The sequence below is a fragment of the Amphiura filiformis genome, chromosome 8 (genome assembly GCF_039555335.1).
Source record: "Amphiura filiformis chromosome 8, Afil_fr2py, whole genome shotgun sequence".
Taxonomy (NCBI): Eukaryota; Metazoa; Echinodermata; class Ophiuroidea; order Amphilepidida; family Amphiuridae; genus Amphiura; species Amphiura filiformis.
The window spans coordinates 11,575,628-11,595,738 of NC_092635.1; the positions used below are offsets into that span (position 1 = coordinate 11,575,628).

Sequence of the window (20,111 nt, forward strand, 5' to 3'; positions counted from 1 at the left end):
TTAGACAAAATTAAATTAATTGTACTCGAAAGTGATCCTGACATTATTGACATCACGGAAATGTGGTTACATGATGGCATAGACGACTCTGAGGTGCATATTCCCAACTACACGATGTCTCATAATGACCGTGCGGATGGGTACAGTTGTGTGGCGTTCTACATTCATAACAGGCTTGAGACAAATTTGATTCATCTGTCTCAACCTAAGCCATATAAGGTTGAAACCCTATGGATGAAATTAACCCTGCCTAACACCCGCCCGGTCCTTATTGGCATCGTGTATGGATCTTCAGTTTGCAATGAATATTTTGAGAACCTGGAATTGGTTCTCAGTGAAATTAGCAAACTTAGTGTGGCATCAAGAACACCTGCCTAAATCCTATGTCTTGGTGATTTCAATTGCGACATGTTAAAGCCTAATGAATGGGAATGGAAAAAGCTTCGGTCTATCATGTATACATATCAATTAACTCAAATTATTACCAGTCCAACCCGTGTGACTCAATATTCTGAAACATGTATTGACCATATCTGGACCTCTCGTCCAGAAATGTTTGTTAAAAATGGTGTCATAACTTTTCCATATAGTGATCATTCGCTTGTGTTTGCTCTGAGAAAATCACTGAAGCTTGTGAAGGGTCCTTTCCGCAATATAAAAGCAAGATCATATCGTTCCTTTGATACTAGTGCATTCATAAATGACCTAAAACATATACCCTGGGGTAAAATTGAGGTTTCGGATAACCCGGATTTAGCTTGGAATATTTTTGAAGGCCTTTTTATTCCAGTTTGTGATAGTCATGCACCCTTTAAGGTAGGAAACTCGGTTCCCACACGTCGGCAAGGAAAAAATTATAAAAAATATTCTGCCTCCTGGTGCACACCTCTTGATTTTTATGAGTAAACTACACATCCCAATGCTTGAAACCACAAAATATTTGAGCTGCTAATTTGCATCAATTAATGAATATCAATTAATTAGTTTAACCTTAATTTTACGACTAATAATTATTGCTAGCAAAAACTTCAACTCTGATTCCAACTTTTACTATTGGAAAAATTGTAAATAAATATTATCTAAAATCTCTCGCCAGCTTTTTCGCCCAAGTCCATTAATTACGTAATAGCACGTGTTTCTAGTCTGTGAAAATATTGATGTCATTAAAAATTTATTTCTGCTTAAAGAAGCTGAAAAGTAACAAAAGCTGGCGAGAGAATTTAGGTAATCTTGTTATGTTTAACTTTCAATTTAAAAAAAGGCTACATTAAGTCAATTTTTGTGACAATAATTCTGAAATTCCCCTGTTTTAGGCTTTTTTCACGGAAAACACTTTTGCGTGTATAATTGTCCAAATATTATGTAACAGGTGGCAAATTTCATTCGTAAAGAAAGATCTATTTATAACAATTAATCTCTGCTACTTTAAAAGTCTCTGACCAAAGTCTAATTCTTTCACTAGGTGGGGAAACATTATTCAGATAACGCCCTCAAAGTTCTGTAAAACTTTTTTCCGCTAAAACGGGAGTCAATAATATTGCCGTAATTTTGCTCGCTGCCGTTTTCTTATTCGTGACTCATGATGCGTGTTATCGCAATTGGAAAAAATTTGTAGGCGATGCCCGACGCTGCGTGGGCTCCTTTAGTTGTAGTTTCTACAGCGTTCAATGGGACAGGTCTGGCGAAATCATGAAATTACCAGACATGTAAAACCAAATAATAATGGTTCAGTTATAGAAACATGCATATCTCCACTTCATTTATGACTTTGAGGTATTGGATATTTACCAAATTGACTGGTAAGTTAATTGTGCGCACGTAAACTAGTGAAATTGGGAGCCAAATAGCTCCGTATTTTATACAAGCAGTGTGTGTGTGTGTGTGTGATATAGGGAATGCTGCACAGCTTAAGTGACATGACAAGACAAGAGCCGGCCGCTGTACATGAATGTGTGAATTGTGTCGCTCACTAGAAAGCACTGATAATTTCATATATTCCTACTGTACAACTCATAGCATTAAAAAAAAATTCCCAGAAAATTTGACAAAAATGTTCAATGAAACTACGGCTACGCTACGCAATGTTATTATATTCTATTCATGCATACACGATACTATTGTTATTGTGCAATATCAATGAGACGGCTAAGTTAGTGAAAATTAACATTTAGTTTTTTGCTTTTTTAGAAAGATTTAAATGATGCCCCGATCTGTAATTTGGGGAAGATATTTATTACAGGATAGGGCACAATTAAGGAAATTTTGAGGGGATTCGGTGCATGACACGATAGCCGACGATCCGACCTTAAGCAGATCAAGATCCCAAACAAACCTCCTCCCTGGTTTAATGAAGAGTATTAAAGATCTTCAGAGCTTAAAATCCAAGGCTCATAAAACTAAGTCTGAGAATGATTGGGCAGCTTATAAAGCAATACGAAATAAGGTCATCAATTTAGCTACCAAGCTAAAGAGGGAATATTTTGAGACCTCAATTAGGGAAGCTGGTACAGATTCTCGTAAACTATGGAAAACCATTAAGACAGTGATTCCTGCTTCTCAACATAAACCGATAAATAGCTTAAAGGTCAAAGATGCAGTAATTAATGATGGTGAGATAATTGCCAATGAGTTTAACAGCTTGCCAACATAGGCAAGGAGCTCGCTGAAGCCATCCAGGCTGACCCAGTCCTTGAGGATCATCCATGCATAGGTGCATCATCGGAAGCTAGACAGTTCTGTTTTTCCAGAATAACTGAGGAGGATGTTATAAACTTCTCAGAAACCTTGATGGTGGTAAGGCCACTGGCCTTGATAACATCAGCCCGAAACTCCTCAAGGTTGGTTATGAATATCTGGCTAAACCACTGGCTTATATCATGAACCCAAGTCTGGCAACCGGTATGGTTCCCTCTGCATGGAAAGTAAGTCGTGTGTCACCGATCTTCAAGGAGGGGGATCCCCTTAATACTAGCAATTATAGATCAATCTCTGTTATACCTGCTTGCATGAAAATCTTTGAAAAAATTGTTCACACCCAATTATACAACTTTGTTGATAGTAATAATATTTTGTCTTCGAACCAGTCAGGATTTAGGCCAAAGCATTCCACACAAACGTGTCTTGTTAATGTCTCTGATTATTTGCTTGATAATATGAGCTCAGGTCATTTTACAGGTGCCGTCTTTCTGGACCTTAAAAAGGCCTTCGACACAGTCTATCATAATGTTCTTGTTGAAAATCTTCAGAGTGTAGGAATGCATGGCGTAGAACTTGACTGGTTCTCATTGTATTTAAATAATCGTTTCCAAATAACCAAGGTGAGAGATCATTACTCTACCAAGGATCCCATAAATTTTGGCATCCCTCAGGGGTCAATCTTTGGCCCCCTGCTTTTTACAATTTATATAAATGACCTCTCTAACCACCTTAAGAGTAATAATAATAATAATAATGAGAGACTTAATAATAATGAGAGATTTAATATAGTACTGATTCCAAGGTCTATTTATATGCTGATGATACAGCCATTTTTGTAAAGGGTAAATCAGTCAAAGGGATTAATAGAACTCTTAATTCAGAGCTGGATCATATGTGACATGATCAAGGGGAATGAGTCACATGTCGACCCTGGTCGAAAATGAGTTTTACATATGTTTCTTAAAAGGACATTTAGAGCTTTCAGAAACTGAAAACCCCATGTTGATAAGACTTTTTGCGAAGTAACATCAATTTATCAATCGCAGAAAACAATATAAAACAAAAGAATTTAAACACTTTCTTTGCCAATATGTCAAAATCAATATTAGCGACATCCGACTCATTTCCCTTGATCGTGTCACATATTTCCAAATGGTTGCAGAATAACTACCTCACTTTGAATGTCAAAAACCAAATCCATGTTGTTTGCAACTCACACAAATTAGGCAGGACCAAGAGTCTCTCAATGTTTATATCAAAACGACCCCATCGAAAATGTAAATTGTTTTAAATATCTTGGCATTTGGTTAGACCCTCTCTCACTTGGAGTGTTAACACCGATAAATTGGCCTCTAAAATAACCAAACGTGTCGGTTTGCTTAGGCGTGTTTGCAATATCCTCCCGAGGTGGGGAACATGCTTGACTGCCTTTAGGGAAACAAGTATTTTAAGTACAGATTCTGCCTGAATCCCAATCACCCTGCCCACATCTTTAAATATTGGAGAGTCACACTGATTTGCTGCTAACACATGGAATTGGATGTCCAACATTGAATTAGTGAACCACATGCTTGGAAAGGTATACCCTTTTTCCTGAATTTTGGCATTTTTGACACCCTAAACAGGTACAGCGCTGTACTTGCCCAATGCTGAAAAACAACCCTTTTTACTTGTTTTTATACCCGAGCATGGTGTCCACCTTGAAATACAAGTCCCCCCCTGGATTGTAGATTCAATGTGAATATCAAATCAAGATACCTTCTGTGACCTTGCTCCTTCTCCCTTTACATGACGTCTATCTTTATCTTCAAGTCTCTCTATTTGTAGAACTATGTATTCTGTTAATTGCTTTGAATCGCAGATTGTTTGGAATGGACTACGCCAAAATGCAGGACCTGAGATCTCACCAACTGTTGACAGCAAGAATAGGTAAAACAGTACAAATGTTAATGTCAATTGAACTCACCTTGTCATCATGATAATGTTTAATAATTTTATCAACAATTAATTTAAATAAATTTTAAATCACCCAAGTTGATATTTTATCAATATTACTCATTCAAGATTATGAGTATATGTACAAGATACTGAATGAACACTGCCAAATATGGTTTTGGGATGAGTGTGGGATACTAAGTACCGATACCATGGATGTCCGAGGTTCCTAGAGTGTGTTTGTAGATTGACTGCACTTGACTGTGTAGGTTGAGTCCGTCTTGGATAGTAAAAACTTAACCATGTATTGGTATCTCATCAATTACAACAGATTGACATATATCCACATTACCTTGTAAAGTATTTGGATCCATGACTTGTGCAGTTGTTGTCACGCGAGTACATACACATATCTGACCCATGTTACCAAGGGAATGGCCCAGCTTTTTGGGAAGGCAAACTACATCATCCTGAAATTCAGAAGAATTCATTAATAATTGAAAAATTAAATATGATTAATATAATTATTACAGTTAACTTTGAATATTTATTACATTCCAAAGGTAACCTTTGAGGCGGACAACACATTAACCGATGGCCCCACATAAAAAATGTTGGTAGCAAATTTAAAAGCGTAAAACCAGAGATATTCGAACTTGTCAACTAGTATTTGTTGTCCATTTGTAATTTTAATATCTATTGGGACATCATATACCGTATTCATTCCAATAAGCGCCCAGGGTGCTTAACAAAGTCATTTTGGGTGGGCGCTTATTTTTTACATGGTTTGCTAATTTTATCCTAACAGGCGTTTATTAGAGACATCAAGTAGTACCCATAAATGGCTGATTTTATAGGATTTTGTAGATTTGAGAATGCCCCCCCCCCTCTCTCTTCTCTGCACCCATGGATCTGCTTGAGGCTATCACAACTTGGGACATCATCTTAAAATATGTTTTGAAACATCACTGCTTCAAAGATTCATTTGAAGTTTCTATCAAATATGTGCCTCACTTGTCAGCACACTGCTATAAATTGCATGTGAAATTCATGTTCAACCATTAATTCCTTACCTTACACACAGGCACAATTTCTACAGAGAATGTATGCTTGTAGTTGAATGTGTTACTATGTACATCATGAGAGAGCAACTGCTGGGAGGTCTTGTATCTGAAAATAAAAGGTTAACATTGTTTATGAAAATATTCTTTTACAATGTAAATGTAATTATCTCCAACTAAACTGAGCTCAAAAAGAAACTTATAATATTTTACAACGCGTGAATCACAAGGTCATATCTTAAAATACTGTCAATCAAAATGAACCAAAATTACACACAGGATTACTTTAATACTCTACTCAAAACACATGTCAATAACCAAGCAGTTGTCCAACTGACACAACAGCAAAATGCACTGTCATGGGACAGCTTCCTGGACTTCCTCCACTTTCACAGCCCAACATTTGGCACCCAGCACAAAAAATCTGTGAGAATGCACACAAGATCCTTGCACAGATGATAAAACGGTGCTGCTTCCTGCTTTTCATACACTTTTTTCATGAAACAGGGCTGGGCTGTGAATGTGTTCCAGGAAGCTGTTCCATGTCAGTGCATTTTGCTGTTGTGTCAGTTGGATAACTGCTTAGTTACTGACATGCGTTAAGAGTAGAGTATTGAAGTAAACCTGTGTGTAATTTTGGTAGACTTTGATAGACAGGATTTCAAGATATGACCTTGTGAAAAATTATAAGTTTCTTTTTGAGCTCAGTTTAGATGTATATTTTAAGTTGTGATGAAGATTCACAGGATTAACGGATGATTGCGGTATACCAGTGCTACCCTTACCTATTTGTCAAAAATATTCATGAATCACTGAAAAAGTACTACTTTTACACATAAAAATAGTGTTATTTCACTGCAGTGAAATTTTTGACATTTTGAGATTATGATGTGATATTTCTACCCAGTTAGGTTACCCTAATAGAGTAAGGTTTGAGTGATGTTTTATTTTTATAATGCAAAGCAATTATGCTGTATTATATAGAATGGCTTTGATATGAGTTCAACGGCTGGAAAAGAATTTGTTTTGTATCATTATATAAAACAAATATTGGCCGCCTATGTTTGTGCAATTAACATTGTGCTATATTTTTTTTTTTTACCATTGCACGCTCATGCAATCAGTATTTGCAAGATTTTACTATTACTAAGTCCACTAAATCAAGACACAGCTGTATGGTTTTCACTCACCTGCAAGGCACTACGGTCCTGAGGAAGTCCACCATCTTGCGTGCATGGTCAATGCATGAGTAGAAGAAATCCAAGCCTTCATCATGTTGTTTGATGTTCAATGTATTAGAGTGTACATTGTGTTTTAGAATCAGTTGCTCCAAGTAGTAGAATGTCTTCTTGTGTGAAGTCTAGAAGAGACAAATCATATGCAACTGAGGATGAGACTTTAGGCTTTTAATTTATGTTTATGACAATTAACGAGACTTTTAAAATTGAGAGCACTTTGGTTATTTTATTACCTCTCTCTGGATTGTGAACCCAATAATAGTCCCCATATCACAAATAATATTCTGTCTGCACATGCCTTGTGGCTTATAACCAAAGAGTTGACAACAGAAATGCCCACTTACTTTCTGGCGGAGTTGTACTACAGCTTTCCAGAAATCTTTAGCCTCAACCCTGTGACAATCTGTACACATCTGGTTCTGCACAGTAAACTCAACGACAAACACTTGCTCCAAAATGGCACCACCCATCACCTCCTTCTGAATTGTCAACTTGACTTTGATACGTTTGGAGTGTGGCTCTGTCCAAATAAAACCTGCATCAACCAACCGCACCTATAGGGTGGAAAAATTGTTATGGTAATACCGTAATTGTGTTTTTTTGTTATTTAAACTTACATGGCATAATTTTTACAAACCAGAAAGAAACATATACACCTATCCGTCTTCGCCATTACTGTGGTGTCCCCGATGTAAAACTACAGTGTCCCAAGATCGGGGGTTCCATCCATCATTTATTGTGTGCTATACAGAATCATACCCGGGATTTGTATACAACAGTCATGAGTATTGAATTAAGAATCAAATTTCCCGCTCTGGTACATCTGGGTTGCCATCAATAGAGGGCCAAATACAGTAAACACTTCTCGGATTGGTGTATATGTTCTCTTTATTGGACAACACACAAGTTACTGTATGAGTGACATAAAATTTGAAAATACACTTCCACATTCACTCGCTCACGCAGAAAAAGAGCCAATGATTCCTTTTTAAAGCAAATAAATCAAATGTGTTGCTGAGTGTGCACAATGTGTGCCATTGTGTGGATTTACTTCTTACCTTGGCTAGTCCCTTGATTTTCTTGAGACACAGTGCCAGTAATTCTCTTGATTCCAAAGCACAGGCTACCCATATTGCTGGTGGCTGCAGGTATCTACCAATGAAAAAGATAACAATATTCTTAATTGAAAGTGTTACTTGCTTTATCAAAATTAACTTTGCATAATAATAACTTAATACGAGTTATCATTTTGTCAAATTGGCAAGCTAGTACATTTAGACACATGAAAGAATGGAAAGTAGCAGAAATCTAGGATTGGTTCAACTATTTAGATTTAATAAGAAGAATCTATTAAGAACTAATCTTTGACCATGATATGCAGACTTTATTCAAGTCAGTTTCAATATACATTGTAATTTACAATATCCATTACCTTTCACAAGCTTTGCAGAAGTAAAGAGTTCCTTGTTTAGGGATTCCCTCTGTAATATCCACCTGTGTTCTCAGACAGGCTACACACATATTGGCTGGGTTGGGTGCAATCGGTATTCCACATTGGCAACACAGACTGAAAAGAAAAGACACCAAGAATTTATATACTGCTGAGCAATGTATAAAATGCAGTAAACTATCTGCATATAAAGACAACAGCAATCACCGCTTAGTGTATTGAATTTCCAGTTAGTGTATTGAAAACAAAACCTGGGTTTTACCTGACATTGACAACAAATTGAATTTTCTTGTAATGGCAACATCATATGGGGTACACTGAGCATGCGCAAATCGTAAAAACGTGGAGAATAGAAACTCTGTGGTATCTCATATCGTGTAAATGGTATGCTTAGGTTGAGTCGCTAGTCGCTTGGCCTATCTCGAACAAAATCGCCATGAGTAGCTTTTGATAAAAAGAGGATTCGCCGTACTATCACAGCAATTCTTGACACGAAGATATAGGGATGATGATGCTGTGTGGCATGATTGGTGAACTATAAACATGATAAAACGCCAGGGCATGTTAGTGGGGATTATGCACTTTCAGTTTCCCACGCGTGTGAATGGGATTTGGATTGCGTACTTTCTCTATGTTTAGTGAGCATATTTCTCCAATATTTTGAGAGGTGGACGTCGAATTTTCTATTCTATATTGTTAAGGCACTTGAAACTTGATTCTGAGTTTAGCGTCCACCGCCCGCGTTATGAATTTTGTGCCGCGTTTGAGATGTAAAATCTGAAAATAATTCATTATTTTGCAAATTACTACTAAACCAGAAAGAAAATTTGTTCTGCACAATTTTTAAACCCTTTTTTTTTGTATTTGAACCCTTCAAAAACTATAGAAAGCCTTGAGAACTATTAGATGAATCCATCTAAATATTTTAACATTAAAAATATACAGGTTTTTGACCCTTGCTCTATCCAATTATTTAATACCTTTGGGATACCAGGGTAGACAAAAGAGAAATCAACCTAGCCAAAATGTTTTTACCAGATGGACATTGTTGATGTTGTAAATAATTTAACTAGGAAAGACCCAGTTTTGACAAATTTGTGCCAAAAATTTATTTCATAATGTTCTGCATGATTGTTATTTTTTCTATAAATGAGTCAATCCCCCCCCCCCCATTTCCCCCCATCCTCAAATGTATATGGAGAGGTTAGTACAAATTGGAGTGAAGAAGACTGGCATGGTATACTTCGGAATACATTTAGTTTGTTTTAAAACTTGAAAAACAAAAAGCAAGATAATTATACTTTTATAAATGTTTACGTGTGTTTGTGACATAATATTGCGACTGGCGATACCCAATTAGAATGGACAAAAGCGCATAAGCATTGGTAAAAGGCCGCTGATAATGAAACCTTGAAAATAATGAATAATGAATAATGAAATAGTTGCCTCATTATGAGCTGAAAAAAATGGGACCCTAAACTCAACATCAAGTTTCAATACGGTAGCCTTATGTCTTTTGCCAATAGTATGTTTAAAGTTGTAATTTTGTGTTTTTGATCGCAAAGATCGGATATTTTTATTCCCGATTCGAATTCTGAACCCTTCACAAGGGTGCAGAATTTGCCAGAACTTTCACGATAATTTTGCCTTTTTGGACACTAAAAATTTGATCCTTAATTTTGTTTCAACCAAGTCTTAAATTACCAAGCACAATAAGGTTGGTACCACTTTTATATTGATGATATTATAAATTTCTGACCTGCGCAAATCGTTAAGTGTGTATTTCCCATTGACATCCAAAATGGCGTAAGCCAGTCCTGAAAGGAGTATTTCGTGATCCTAGCAGCCTCTTTTTATGACATTTTTCAGTAGTTATCCACGAAAAAAGCTTATTCCCAAAATTTCAGTTGATTCCGATTTTGCGTTTGCGAGTTAGGCATGATTTATGTGTATTACACTGCTCCATAGACAATGTGTTGTAATTTCGTTCTGGTATACCAGAACGAAATTCGAATTTCACGATATCTTACTTTGCGAAACGAATTAAGGGACCGTTCATTATTTCTACCGGAGGGGGGGGGGAGCAGACAGAAAGTCACTGCCGAAAACTATATGACCCCCCTTCTCCGATAATAAAAACCATATGACCCCCCCTCCGAGCTACATGAAAATCATATGACCCCCCCACCAACCAAAATAGAAAGTATTGCTGCATGCTGCAGAGGAGTGGGGTCTTTGTAATTTTGGTTACAGGGATGTGCCACACAGACCTTAATTGAATGCTGACTTTCTCGCATCTGTACCATTTTTCATCACCATGTATCAGTGATGTCAGTGTGCATTTCATTTATATTATAGGCACAGCTTCAAGTAGCTATAGTGGACACTTAAAGCGCCTCAACGCATCACGTCACTGCCACATATCAGACTGACAAATTATGCCTTTAAAAGGAATAAAAAGTAGTAAAAAGTAGAATAAAAAGTAGTATCTTACCATAAATCAATGATGTACAGTGGCATATAGATTTCTTTTTGACATGGGGGGGGGGGGGGGGTTGGAAAAAAGTATAGTGAATCCAGCACCTTTTGGTGGCAAAATAAGTTTATGGTTCAAATGCGCGCAAAGCGCTCGAAAATTTTTGATATTTTAAAGCTAAACTGATGAAATATGGTGCAAAAGCGGAATAAATGCGCGCGAAGCGAGCAGGAAATTTGCACTTTTGGGGCTAAAATGGGCAAATATGTGGTCAGAAACCTATATTCAGGCGTCAACATGGGGGGGTGATGATTGATGATTGTATGGAGCATCCTCCCTGGCAAAATATTGGGGGGATCTACGCCTATGTTGATGTATCAATTGGACTCAAGTCCACTTTTTGCCGGACTCGGACACCAACAGACTCGGTTCGACTCAAACTTGGACACAGATCCATGTAAAATGTGAAATGATTATCTAAAAATGTCAAAATAGATCTCAAATGTGATTCAAAATTTGTTGTCATAATGATGATGATGTTATTTTTCTATATATGTATTTGAATACATTGCCCAAGTTTACTGTCATGGTGGTTTAGGCTAGTCTTTGTAGTTTAACTAGGGTATGGAAATGACACCTGTGTGGGGTGGGGCCTTGATAGTAAAAGAACAAAGAAGAGTCTGACCACAGCATTACTGTGCAGCAGCTTGCAATTCTCTATTACGAAAATGGCAGTGTACATGTATATTTATGAAATATGGTTCAAAATTTCAGCAAATTTGTATTGTACATTAATTGGCAAATTAGAAGCAAAATCTAGAATTTTTCTCCATTTTTTGGAATGTTTTACCCAATGACCCATTTTTTCAAAATGATATAATAAATTACTTACTTTTGGTGCAAATTTATGTCAATTCACACCGTGGCATGTGAAAAACAGGTGAGGCCCGACTTAAGTCCGGACTAGGACCAAAGTGTCAGCCGACATGCAAAGCGCAAATTTAATGGTCAGGGGTCATGGGGCAATGTTCCAGATGGGGGTCCAGGGGCGAAGCCCCGAAGCTCTAGGATTTTGAGATGCAAAACCATCTGACCCCCCCCTTTCAATAACTAAAAACCATCTGACCCCCCTTTTTGCCTGACAAAAACCATCTGACCCCCCCATGTATTCTCCCGGCCCCCCCTCCGGTGGAAATAATGAACGGTCCCTAATTTGCAAGAAATATTTGGTACATAATATATAAAACATCATCATGTAGCCAGAGTTTTCCAGTGGTACAAAAATCTCAACTTTTTTTGAGAAAAGTAGGGGGATGAGGCTGTGGATCACAAAATGCCCTTTTAATATGTAGGTACGGCGTATAGGCATGCGATCACACCACCTCAATGCCTTCGGCAAAATATTTCCCTAAGTTCAGGTGTGCCATTTGCGCATGCGCGAAAGTAGTTTGATTGACAGATTTCACCTCTGACCTCGATCAGCTGTTTTTACGACAGTCATAACACTGACAGAAGTATCCAGTTGCGAAAATCGAATTATTTGCCTCATTTTAGCGACGTGCTTGGACTAGTTTGCAATAGTAATATTAGTATTCAATTCACTGAATATTTAGAGAAGCAAATGACATGATGGATAAGGACAGTTTAAGGCCACGGACATCGAATATACCACGAAAACTAGCTCGTTCACGTAGCGTTTCGTTGTCCCACTGGCCTACTACACGTAGATTGCCTGGCGATCGGAGTGTTATCGCCAGAGCACCTCGGACTACACGAAAACATGACGAGATTTGTCCCATTCACCACTGCATCACACAGATCTGTTGTTCATGCACTGTCATGACTGTACATTCATGATCATTGCAATACAGTGTATGTCGTGTATGTGTATACCGTTCTCCTGGCTGAGTATGTTGGGTGTGTTGTTTGTACCTCGACTCTGCAAGGTGAGTTTCTTTTTATAACTCATTAATTTTTTTAATGCACAAGTAAAACTAAACGACACAACATTAATTTTAACTGGCAGTGAGGATTCGCTATAGTATAGACGAATCCAACGAGCCAAGTCATGGTCAGGATTTGGTCGGCCATTAGGCCAAGTAAAATAAAAAACATGTTTCACGTCCGGTTTTCGAAAAAAAGGAGGAAGAGGGTCTTTTTATTTTCTATTTTTTATCGCAAGATTGGTGTAAATATCCAATACTTAGAGCTGTTTTAGCGTACAATCCGTACATAGAATAATGCCTGGAAAAAGGAGGAGAGTTACACCCCTCAAATGATCACAAAACCTTCCTAACGTGTTTCTTGTATCTTAACAAGGCTATAGAAAGCATCCTAACTTCCTAGACATATATTTTGAAAAGTTATAACCAAATTTCAAAAAATAAAAATATATTTGAAGAAACCTCAAAAAAGGAAGCGGGAGGGGACGTGAAACATGTTTATTTTTTTATTTGGCCTTATTAGGGTCCCTGCATGCACCAAACAGGTGTTGTGAGTGCCCAATTGGGTGGATTAAACCCGCTTAAAATTTGATGTGAGATTCTTTTGTGTTGTAAACTGTCATCATTCTTTTGTCTGCGTGTAACACGGGTGGTAGAATGCAGTTTAAAATATCCTTCAAGGGCGATCATTTCACATTTTAGGTGAGATAGTTTGGTCCCCGTCATGGCTATGGCCGCCATTAAGGTGCAGGAATGCGTGAAATTTGATTCGTCTATAGGAAAATATGATTTTGACTTCATCTTCAGTCTCAATCCCAACCCACAGCAAGTGAGCAAACATAAAGTCTTGATTTTTGCAGAGTATGTAGGCCTACTATATGTTTACAAAGCAATCGTGTAAAAACAGAATTTTGAAAAATATTCAGGGCTTTCCCTTAGCAAATGTTACAATGGCTTTAATTACAATGTCATACTGTATTGTCTTTCCAGAAACTGGCACACGAGAGGTCCATTCAGCAAGGCATATCTTCCAAAAATCTGAACTATAAACACACGCTGAAGCAAAGCACCTGCAACCTAACAGCACAGCTTTCCTTATTGAGGAGGATGTAAGTAATTTCATTTACAAAGTTGTAGCCAAGGGGTGCAGCACACCACACAAAATGCCAATACCTTATTCCTATGTGTTCCTATATTTAATTCTCAGGCACGACAGGTATATATGAAATGAAAGTGCCCTCTGACAAAAAAATAAAAGAGAAAATCAGAAGGGCAAAAGAAAAGAAAAGGGACAAGGAACCCTTTTCTACCGAAATTAACCTGATCATGACCGAAAATAGTGTAAAATACTAAATTTTTGCGTACTACGTCCCAATAAAGCCTTTTTAGAAGCTCAAAGACATACAACCTCTCTATGTATAATTGTATGATGCAACTTTTTTTGCAATGCAGAGTTTTTTTGTGTACCACCTAAGTTTTATTTTGCCCTCCTTACTAAAAAAAAAAAAAGATGGCTATGCCCATGAAACTATGCACGACTAGTAGACTTAGTAAATTACAGATTAGTGCTTTAAATCTGTCTCCGCTCTCACAGTTCATAAAAAGAAATTAAAATTGCAAAATGATTGCAAGTGACTACTTTTGACTTTATGACCTTTGACCTCACACCTATTGAAATAGCATATCATGACTCTGCTACAATAATTTATCATTTTGGAAGGAAAATCTAAAAATTTAAAAAGATAGTACATTAAGGCTTTAGGGAGTACTACACCCCTGGCCAATTTTGTGCTTATTTTTTGCATTTTTTTTTTAATTATAGCACATTGGTGACAAGTAAGATATGTATAGGGGCAAGGACTCCCAACTACTGTACTGAAAATTCAGCAACTCAAAGCAAGTAGTTATTGATTTTTTGATCAAATATTGGTTTTCCTCATTTTTGACTGTAACTCCACAACTGTTGTCTGTGCTGATATAAAATTTCCAGTGCAGTAGTTGTAGTCCTTGCCCCTATAATATACATATCTTACTTGTCCCCAATGCCCTATAATTTTTGAGAAAAATGCACAAATAGGCACAAAATTGGGCAGGGTGTAATACCCCTATAAGGCACACAAACAGCCTAGATACCATAATCCTGATAATAATGTGTAATAATTAATCATTGGCTATTATTTTATTTTATTCCAATTTCCAGGTGCAGCAGTACTACTGAGGATACTGGTTTCGTGAAAGACAAAGAGGATGATGGTTTGGAAGTCAACAGCTGGCATCTGTTATCTGTCGCATCACTCGCTAGCCGTACTATAGGGCTTTTTAAACACACTATATCCGAGAACTGCTAAAACCCACTAACCGCTCCACCCAAAAGGGGAATTAGCAGTCTGGGTTTAGCAGTTCTCTGGATATAGCCAGGTTTTACGATATAGCATGGTTTTGGACCACCACAGTCAAAAGGCCGTAGTAGGGCTATCACTCGCGTGCATTGAAAACTTTCCCAACATTATGTCAACAATTAAATTTTTTGAAGAAAATCTTTTCTGGAGGGTGAACATTTGATGAGAACTTAAATACTTGCATAGTAATTTATGTAGTGCATAAACTAACTAGTAAATGTTTGCTCCAATTATTAAAATAATAAGGACCTCAACAAATGACTCTGACATCATGTGATGTAATCGTAATGCATAGTTCCTTACAGGCTGTAAAAGTTGCATGGAATTATTGGAAATGTTCTAGGCACTTTTCTTTGGTTTGCCTCAAATTCAGCAGTGACGTCAATGTCTTTTCATGGCTGCGCCACACGAACCACCCTTTTTTGCTACACAATTAACTATACGCACACGATTCAATACGGCGCCCACTAAAATATGCACCTACGTCACTACTGAACTTGAGGGGAACCAATGTATAGCCAAGGTTCCCTAGTCCAAAAATACGGATCGCTAGTCCGAAAAAATAGGAAATGGTTCACAAGTCCAAAAATAAATAAGGTTTACAAGACCTTAGCAATGGAAAATCTGCAGCCATTAGGACTAGCGACCATTTTTTTCTTGGACTAGTGACATTTATGACTAGCGCACCTTAGGATTAGCGGATGCAGGATAGAGTAATTGTAGACCAAATTGTTTAGTAGCTGCTACTGGTTTACCTTCATCCCCGTAAATATGATGAGTATCCAGTCCACTAATCAAGGGTTTAGGACAGAAGGCCTAACTGCAATAGCTGCCCCATAGACATTTTGATAATTTATCTAAAATATGACACTTGGCAGCTATTGCAGATAAGGCCTCGTTAATGTCTGTTATTTATTAAATAAATAAAAGAAGACCCTACATGTAAACCCTTAACATAAAACTAAAATAAAAGAAGGTCCTACATGTAAACCCTTGACTTATAAATGCTTTTAAAGGAGTGTAAGTGTTCATAGTTTATTATTGGCAGACACTGTTTCTTTCATGAAAGCTGTGACTGTGCATCAATGCCTTCAGGAAAGACTAGCCGATGTCAGTCAATGCTACAATGTAGTCTTTTGTGAAGGCACCATATTAACACACAAGCTGGACTCGAATTTCAGTCAGGGCCATTGCCTGCAGTTTTTCAGTTTTGGCCTTTGTGCCCTGATCTTTGTTAACTTCAAGGTGTTCTTCATTCCTCTTGACACGTGGTGCCAAATGGCCTTGACAAAGGGTCCCCCCAAATGAAGGTCTGAACAAAAGCCTTCTCAAAAGACTAGTGGCTGCCAATAGACTGTAAATAAATGGTCTTTTTGCACTCATTATCTCATACTTCATTACTAAATGTATTTTTACACCTATTTCTCTGGTACATAATTATTAGAAAGACAAGAGTTCATGAAATAAACAAAAATGCATGGTGAATATGTAGCTTTGATCATTGTTTTAATTTATTTTGAGATCTGTAAGGAAGTGAAAAAATAAAAGCACTATTTTTTTTTTAAAAAAGTATGAAGAAGGAAGTCCAACAAACCAAAACAGTTGAACACACCTACTTAATAGATAATAAATGATGGGGATTTTTTTACTACATGTATCCTCTATTGTGTGATGGAAGATATCCAATCAAAAGTCTGCACAAAAAGTAACACAGCTGAAATATGCCTATAAGTTCAGAACTAGTAATCGTTTCCACAATATTTCTACATAGAAAGAAGGATGATTTATTTACGCTCATTTTGATACCCCATTTGTGAAATGTCGTTCAATACTGATAACACAGTACATAGTGCTTTTAAAGAAAAACCACAAATTTAAAAGTTGCCATTTACAGCAATCAATGGTTTCAATCAATGACTTCATATCAATACAAATAACCGCAACTTTCAATTCGAGGTATTTTTCTTTAAAAACACTGCTGTGTTGTTATTATTGAACGAGATTGGACTAATGGGGTATCAAAATGCGCGTAAATAAATCATCCTTCTTTCTATGTTGAAATATTGTGAACACAATTATTAGTTCAAACGCTACAGGCATGTTTATAACAGCTGCGTTACTTTTTGTGCAGTCTTTATTTTTATAATACAATTCAGCATATTCCCTCTAAGTGATTGTGATCTGGGACAAATCCAAAATTGGATCTAATCTATTAGAAATATTCAATCTAGAATTCAATCTTATTTGATTTTTAATCTAAAAACATTTGGATGGATTTAAAAAAATCTAATTTGAATACATCTAATTTGATTTTAATCTAAGGGGTTAAAAATCAATCTAAGCAATTTTAATCCCATATATTAAAATTGAATTAGATTGAATTCTAATCTATTGGATTGAATATTTCTAATAGATCTTAATAAATTTTCACACATTCTGTTACACCTAATTTATGAGTCCCGACTTTCAACACAAGTATTGTTCTTCAATTAGTGAGATTGAAGTGCGTTTCTGAATCCGGTCATTATTTCAGTCCTTTTTAATATTTCATTTGTTCCATGACTTCCATCTGCCTCCGCTGCAAAATGTGACATGAAATGGCTCACAGTGGCATTGGTTAATGGTGTCTGGCAGTTGGTTGTTACTTGTACAGTGTAGCTCTGACCTTTTAGTAGGCCTGAAAAAGAAAAAGAAGATTTTAGAAAATTTGTCAGGGTAAAGCTGGGACAGTGGCACAATCCCCCGCATGGGGCTGTTACAGCGGCTTGGTTTGAAATCCTTGCCCACCCACTTCCCCCAAATGAGCACATGCATCTGTATTCCCCAGCCCCCCCCCTTGGCGGTGGTGGCAGATTTACCCCCAGCTAGCTGTTCCCTTGATTGCAATGAAAGTGTAGTTTTGCCACTGGTGCCCCCAATTCCCCCTCCACCATCGGTTGCACACCACAGGGTTCATTTATGTGCCATATTAGGGGCTGTGCAATAATTATCGGGGGTAATAAAATGTCCGAACGACCCACCAAAATAGCTTGCCCCCCCCCCTCTCAGCCTGCAAAATAATCGCTTTCCTCCCTCTTTTGGCCTGCCAAAAATCTTTGCCCCCAACACATGCCAAATTTTTGGGATCCCAATTTGCAAACCTTAAAAGGTCTAGATATGTTGCGAGCACAGCGAGCATGAAAATTTGCATATTTCAGCGTTTCCATACTGTTTTCCTAAGCCTTTTTAGAGCATTTTATTTAAAAGGCACCCCATGAATGTGTGCCAAAAATTGCTTGCCCCCCCCCCCTCGGATTGCTTGCCCCCCAATTTTACCCTCCTTCCAGGGCTCATAATTATTGCACAGCTGAGCCCTTATAGGTATAAGGGGCTATCATTTTCTTCAGAAGGGGGGGGTCATGAATATACTGGGGGTCATAGAATTTTAAGACCAAAAATAGGGGGTTATAATTTTTGTAGCAATCAAAATAGGGGGTTATAGAATTATTAAGGGCTGGCGACTGGTGTAACTTTTCTTACACTTTTTTGAACAAAATGTGCACACAATCTTTATACAATGCAAGATTTTTGCGCTCTCCGTGCGCCTTCTTTACGCTTATGGTCAAAAATTTTAACGCGTTTCGTGTACTCCGCTCTAAAATTTTGACAGAAGGGGGGGTCCTAAAATTTTTTGACCCACGATAGGGGGGTCGTAAAAATTTTAGCCCGCGATCCGCGATGGAGGGGGGTCATAAAAAATTGACTTCAGTCACCGACATATTCATGACCCCCTGCAAGAAAATTACATCCCCTGAAAGGTGAATTCAGTCAAATTTTGCCATCAAACACTGCATCATTTTATATCAAATTAAACTCCTTGATTATAAAGAAAGCCAAAACTGAAAATCGCTTTGTCATAGCACTTTCCGTAGCAAAATTACATCTTGTCACAGATTGACTTTCATGATATCATCAAAAACATTCAGCCAACATTAGAAGCTTCAATTGGCAAAACAAATCAGGATCTAGGCTCATGATGGAATTTCCGGCTCATGACAGAGCAGCTTTTCTACGGTGCGGGAACTGCTATCAAAATCCCGCTAAAATTCCATGTGCGATTCTCTCATTACAAAAATAAATCATATATTTGGGTCAAGTGAAGTATTGACAACATATTCATATAGGTTTCCTTGACCGATCTTTTTCTTTACTGAGGAAAATTTACAAAATATTGTTGTATTTTAGCCTAGTCGTAAGAGATTCCCATTGAGTTTACATGTACGAACCTGTTATTCCCACCTAGACCATGCCAAAAACATGGCCACATTTCAACTCGATTATCTACCAAACTGGTCATAGATCTCCAACAATTTTTTGATATGACATAAATGAAAGTGTTACTTACCTAATGTATCCATTTTCAGTCGAGATCTATGACTGGAATTCCTGTAATTCGTTGCCAAATATTGGTATTTTCCTCATTTTGCACCACACAAACCAATGGAAAAAGTTACTTCCGGGTTGCCGAGAAGGCAGGGAAAGTAGGCGGGGCTTGTGAGAACAACTTCTAGAATCGTTTGAGTCGGGACGGTAGAAACACCGAGTGCATTAAAAGTAACGAACCCAATGTGGTGGTGTGGCATGCGATAGGACTGGCAAGCGAGTCTCACCTAGGGCATGTCATGTGTCATGACTCATGCTAGCTCGTTCACGTAACGGTTTAGTTGTCCCGCTGGTCTATCGGAGTGTTATCGTCACTCGTCAGAGCACCTCGGACTAGACTCATGCATGCATGCCGGTACTCAAAAATGTTCATTCATTTAAGGGATCTAAAATGAGCGTTTATTATGCGTTTGACAGTATTTTTTGTGGGACATGAGAGCACCTCGGACCTGTCGATTGCATTCTGAATACTGAAGCATGTCTTTCTGAT

The 20,111-nt window shown here is 37.5% G+C and overlaps 1 protein-coding gene and 1 long non-coding RNA gene across 2 annotated transcripts in view; one reads left to right on the forward strand and one right to left on the reverse strand.

Moving 5' to 3' along the window:
• LOC140158617 (60S ribosomal export protein NMD3-like) overlaps window positions 1-20,111 on the reverse strand; it is a 31,167-nt gene that overhangs the window by 7,421 nt on the left and 3,635 nt on the right. The window contains exons 2-8 of the mRNA XM_072181780.1: window positions 8,364-8,498; window positions 7,990-8,083; window positions 7,276-7,485; window positions 6,884-7,053; window positions 5,706-5,802; window positions 4,985-5,102; window positions 4,456-4,607 (exon numbers count right to left, since the gene is read on the reverse strand). Coding sequence (XP_072037881.1) covers window positions 4,456-4,607; window positions 4,985-5,102; window positions 5,706-5,802; window positions 6,884-7,053; window positions 7,276-7,485; window positions 7,990-8,083; window positions 8,364-8,498 — 976 coding nt within the window. The remainder of the gene's footprint in view (window positions 1-4,455; window positions 4,608-4,984; window positions 5,103-5,705; window positions 5,803-6,883; window positions 7,054-7,275; window positions 7,486-7,989; window positions 8,084-8,363; window positions 8,499-20,111) is intronic.
• Window positions 13,812-15,679, forward strand: LOC140158616 (uncharacterized). The gene is made up of 2 exons (XR_011859802.1): window positions 13,812-13,909; window positions 15,001-15,679. It is a non-coding gene; the product is annotated as an uncharacterized lncRNA (long non-coding RNA).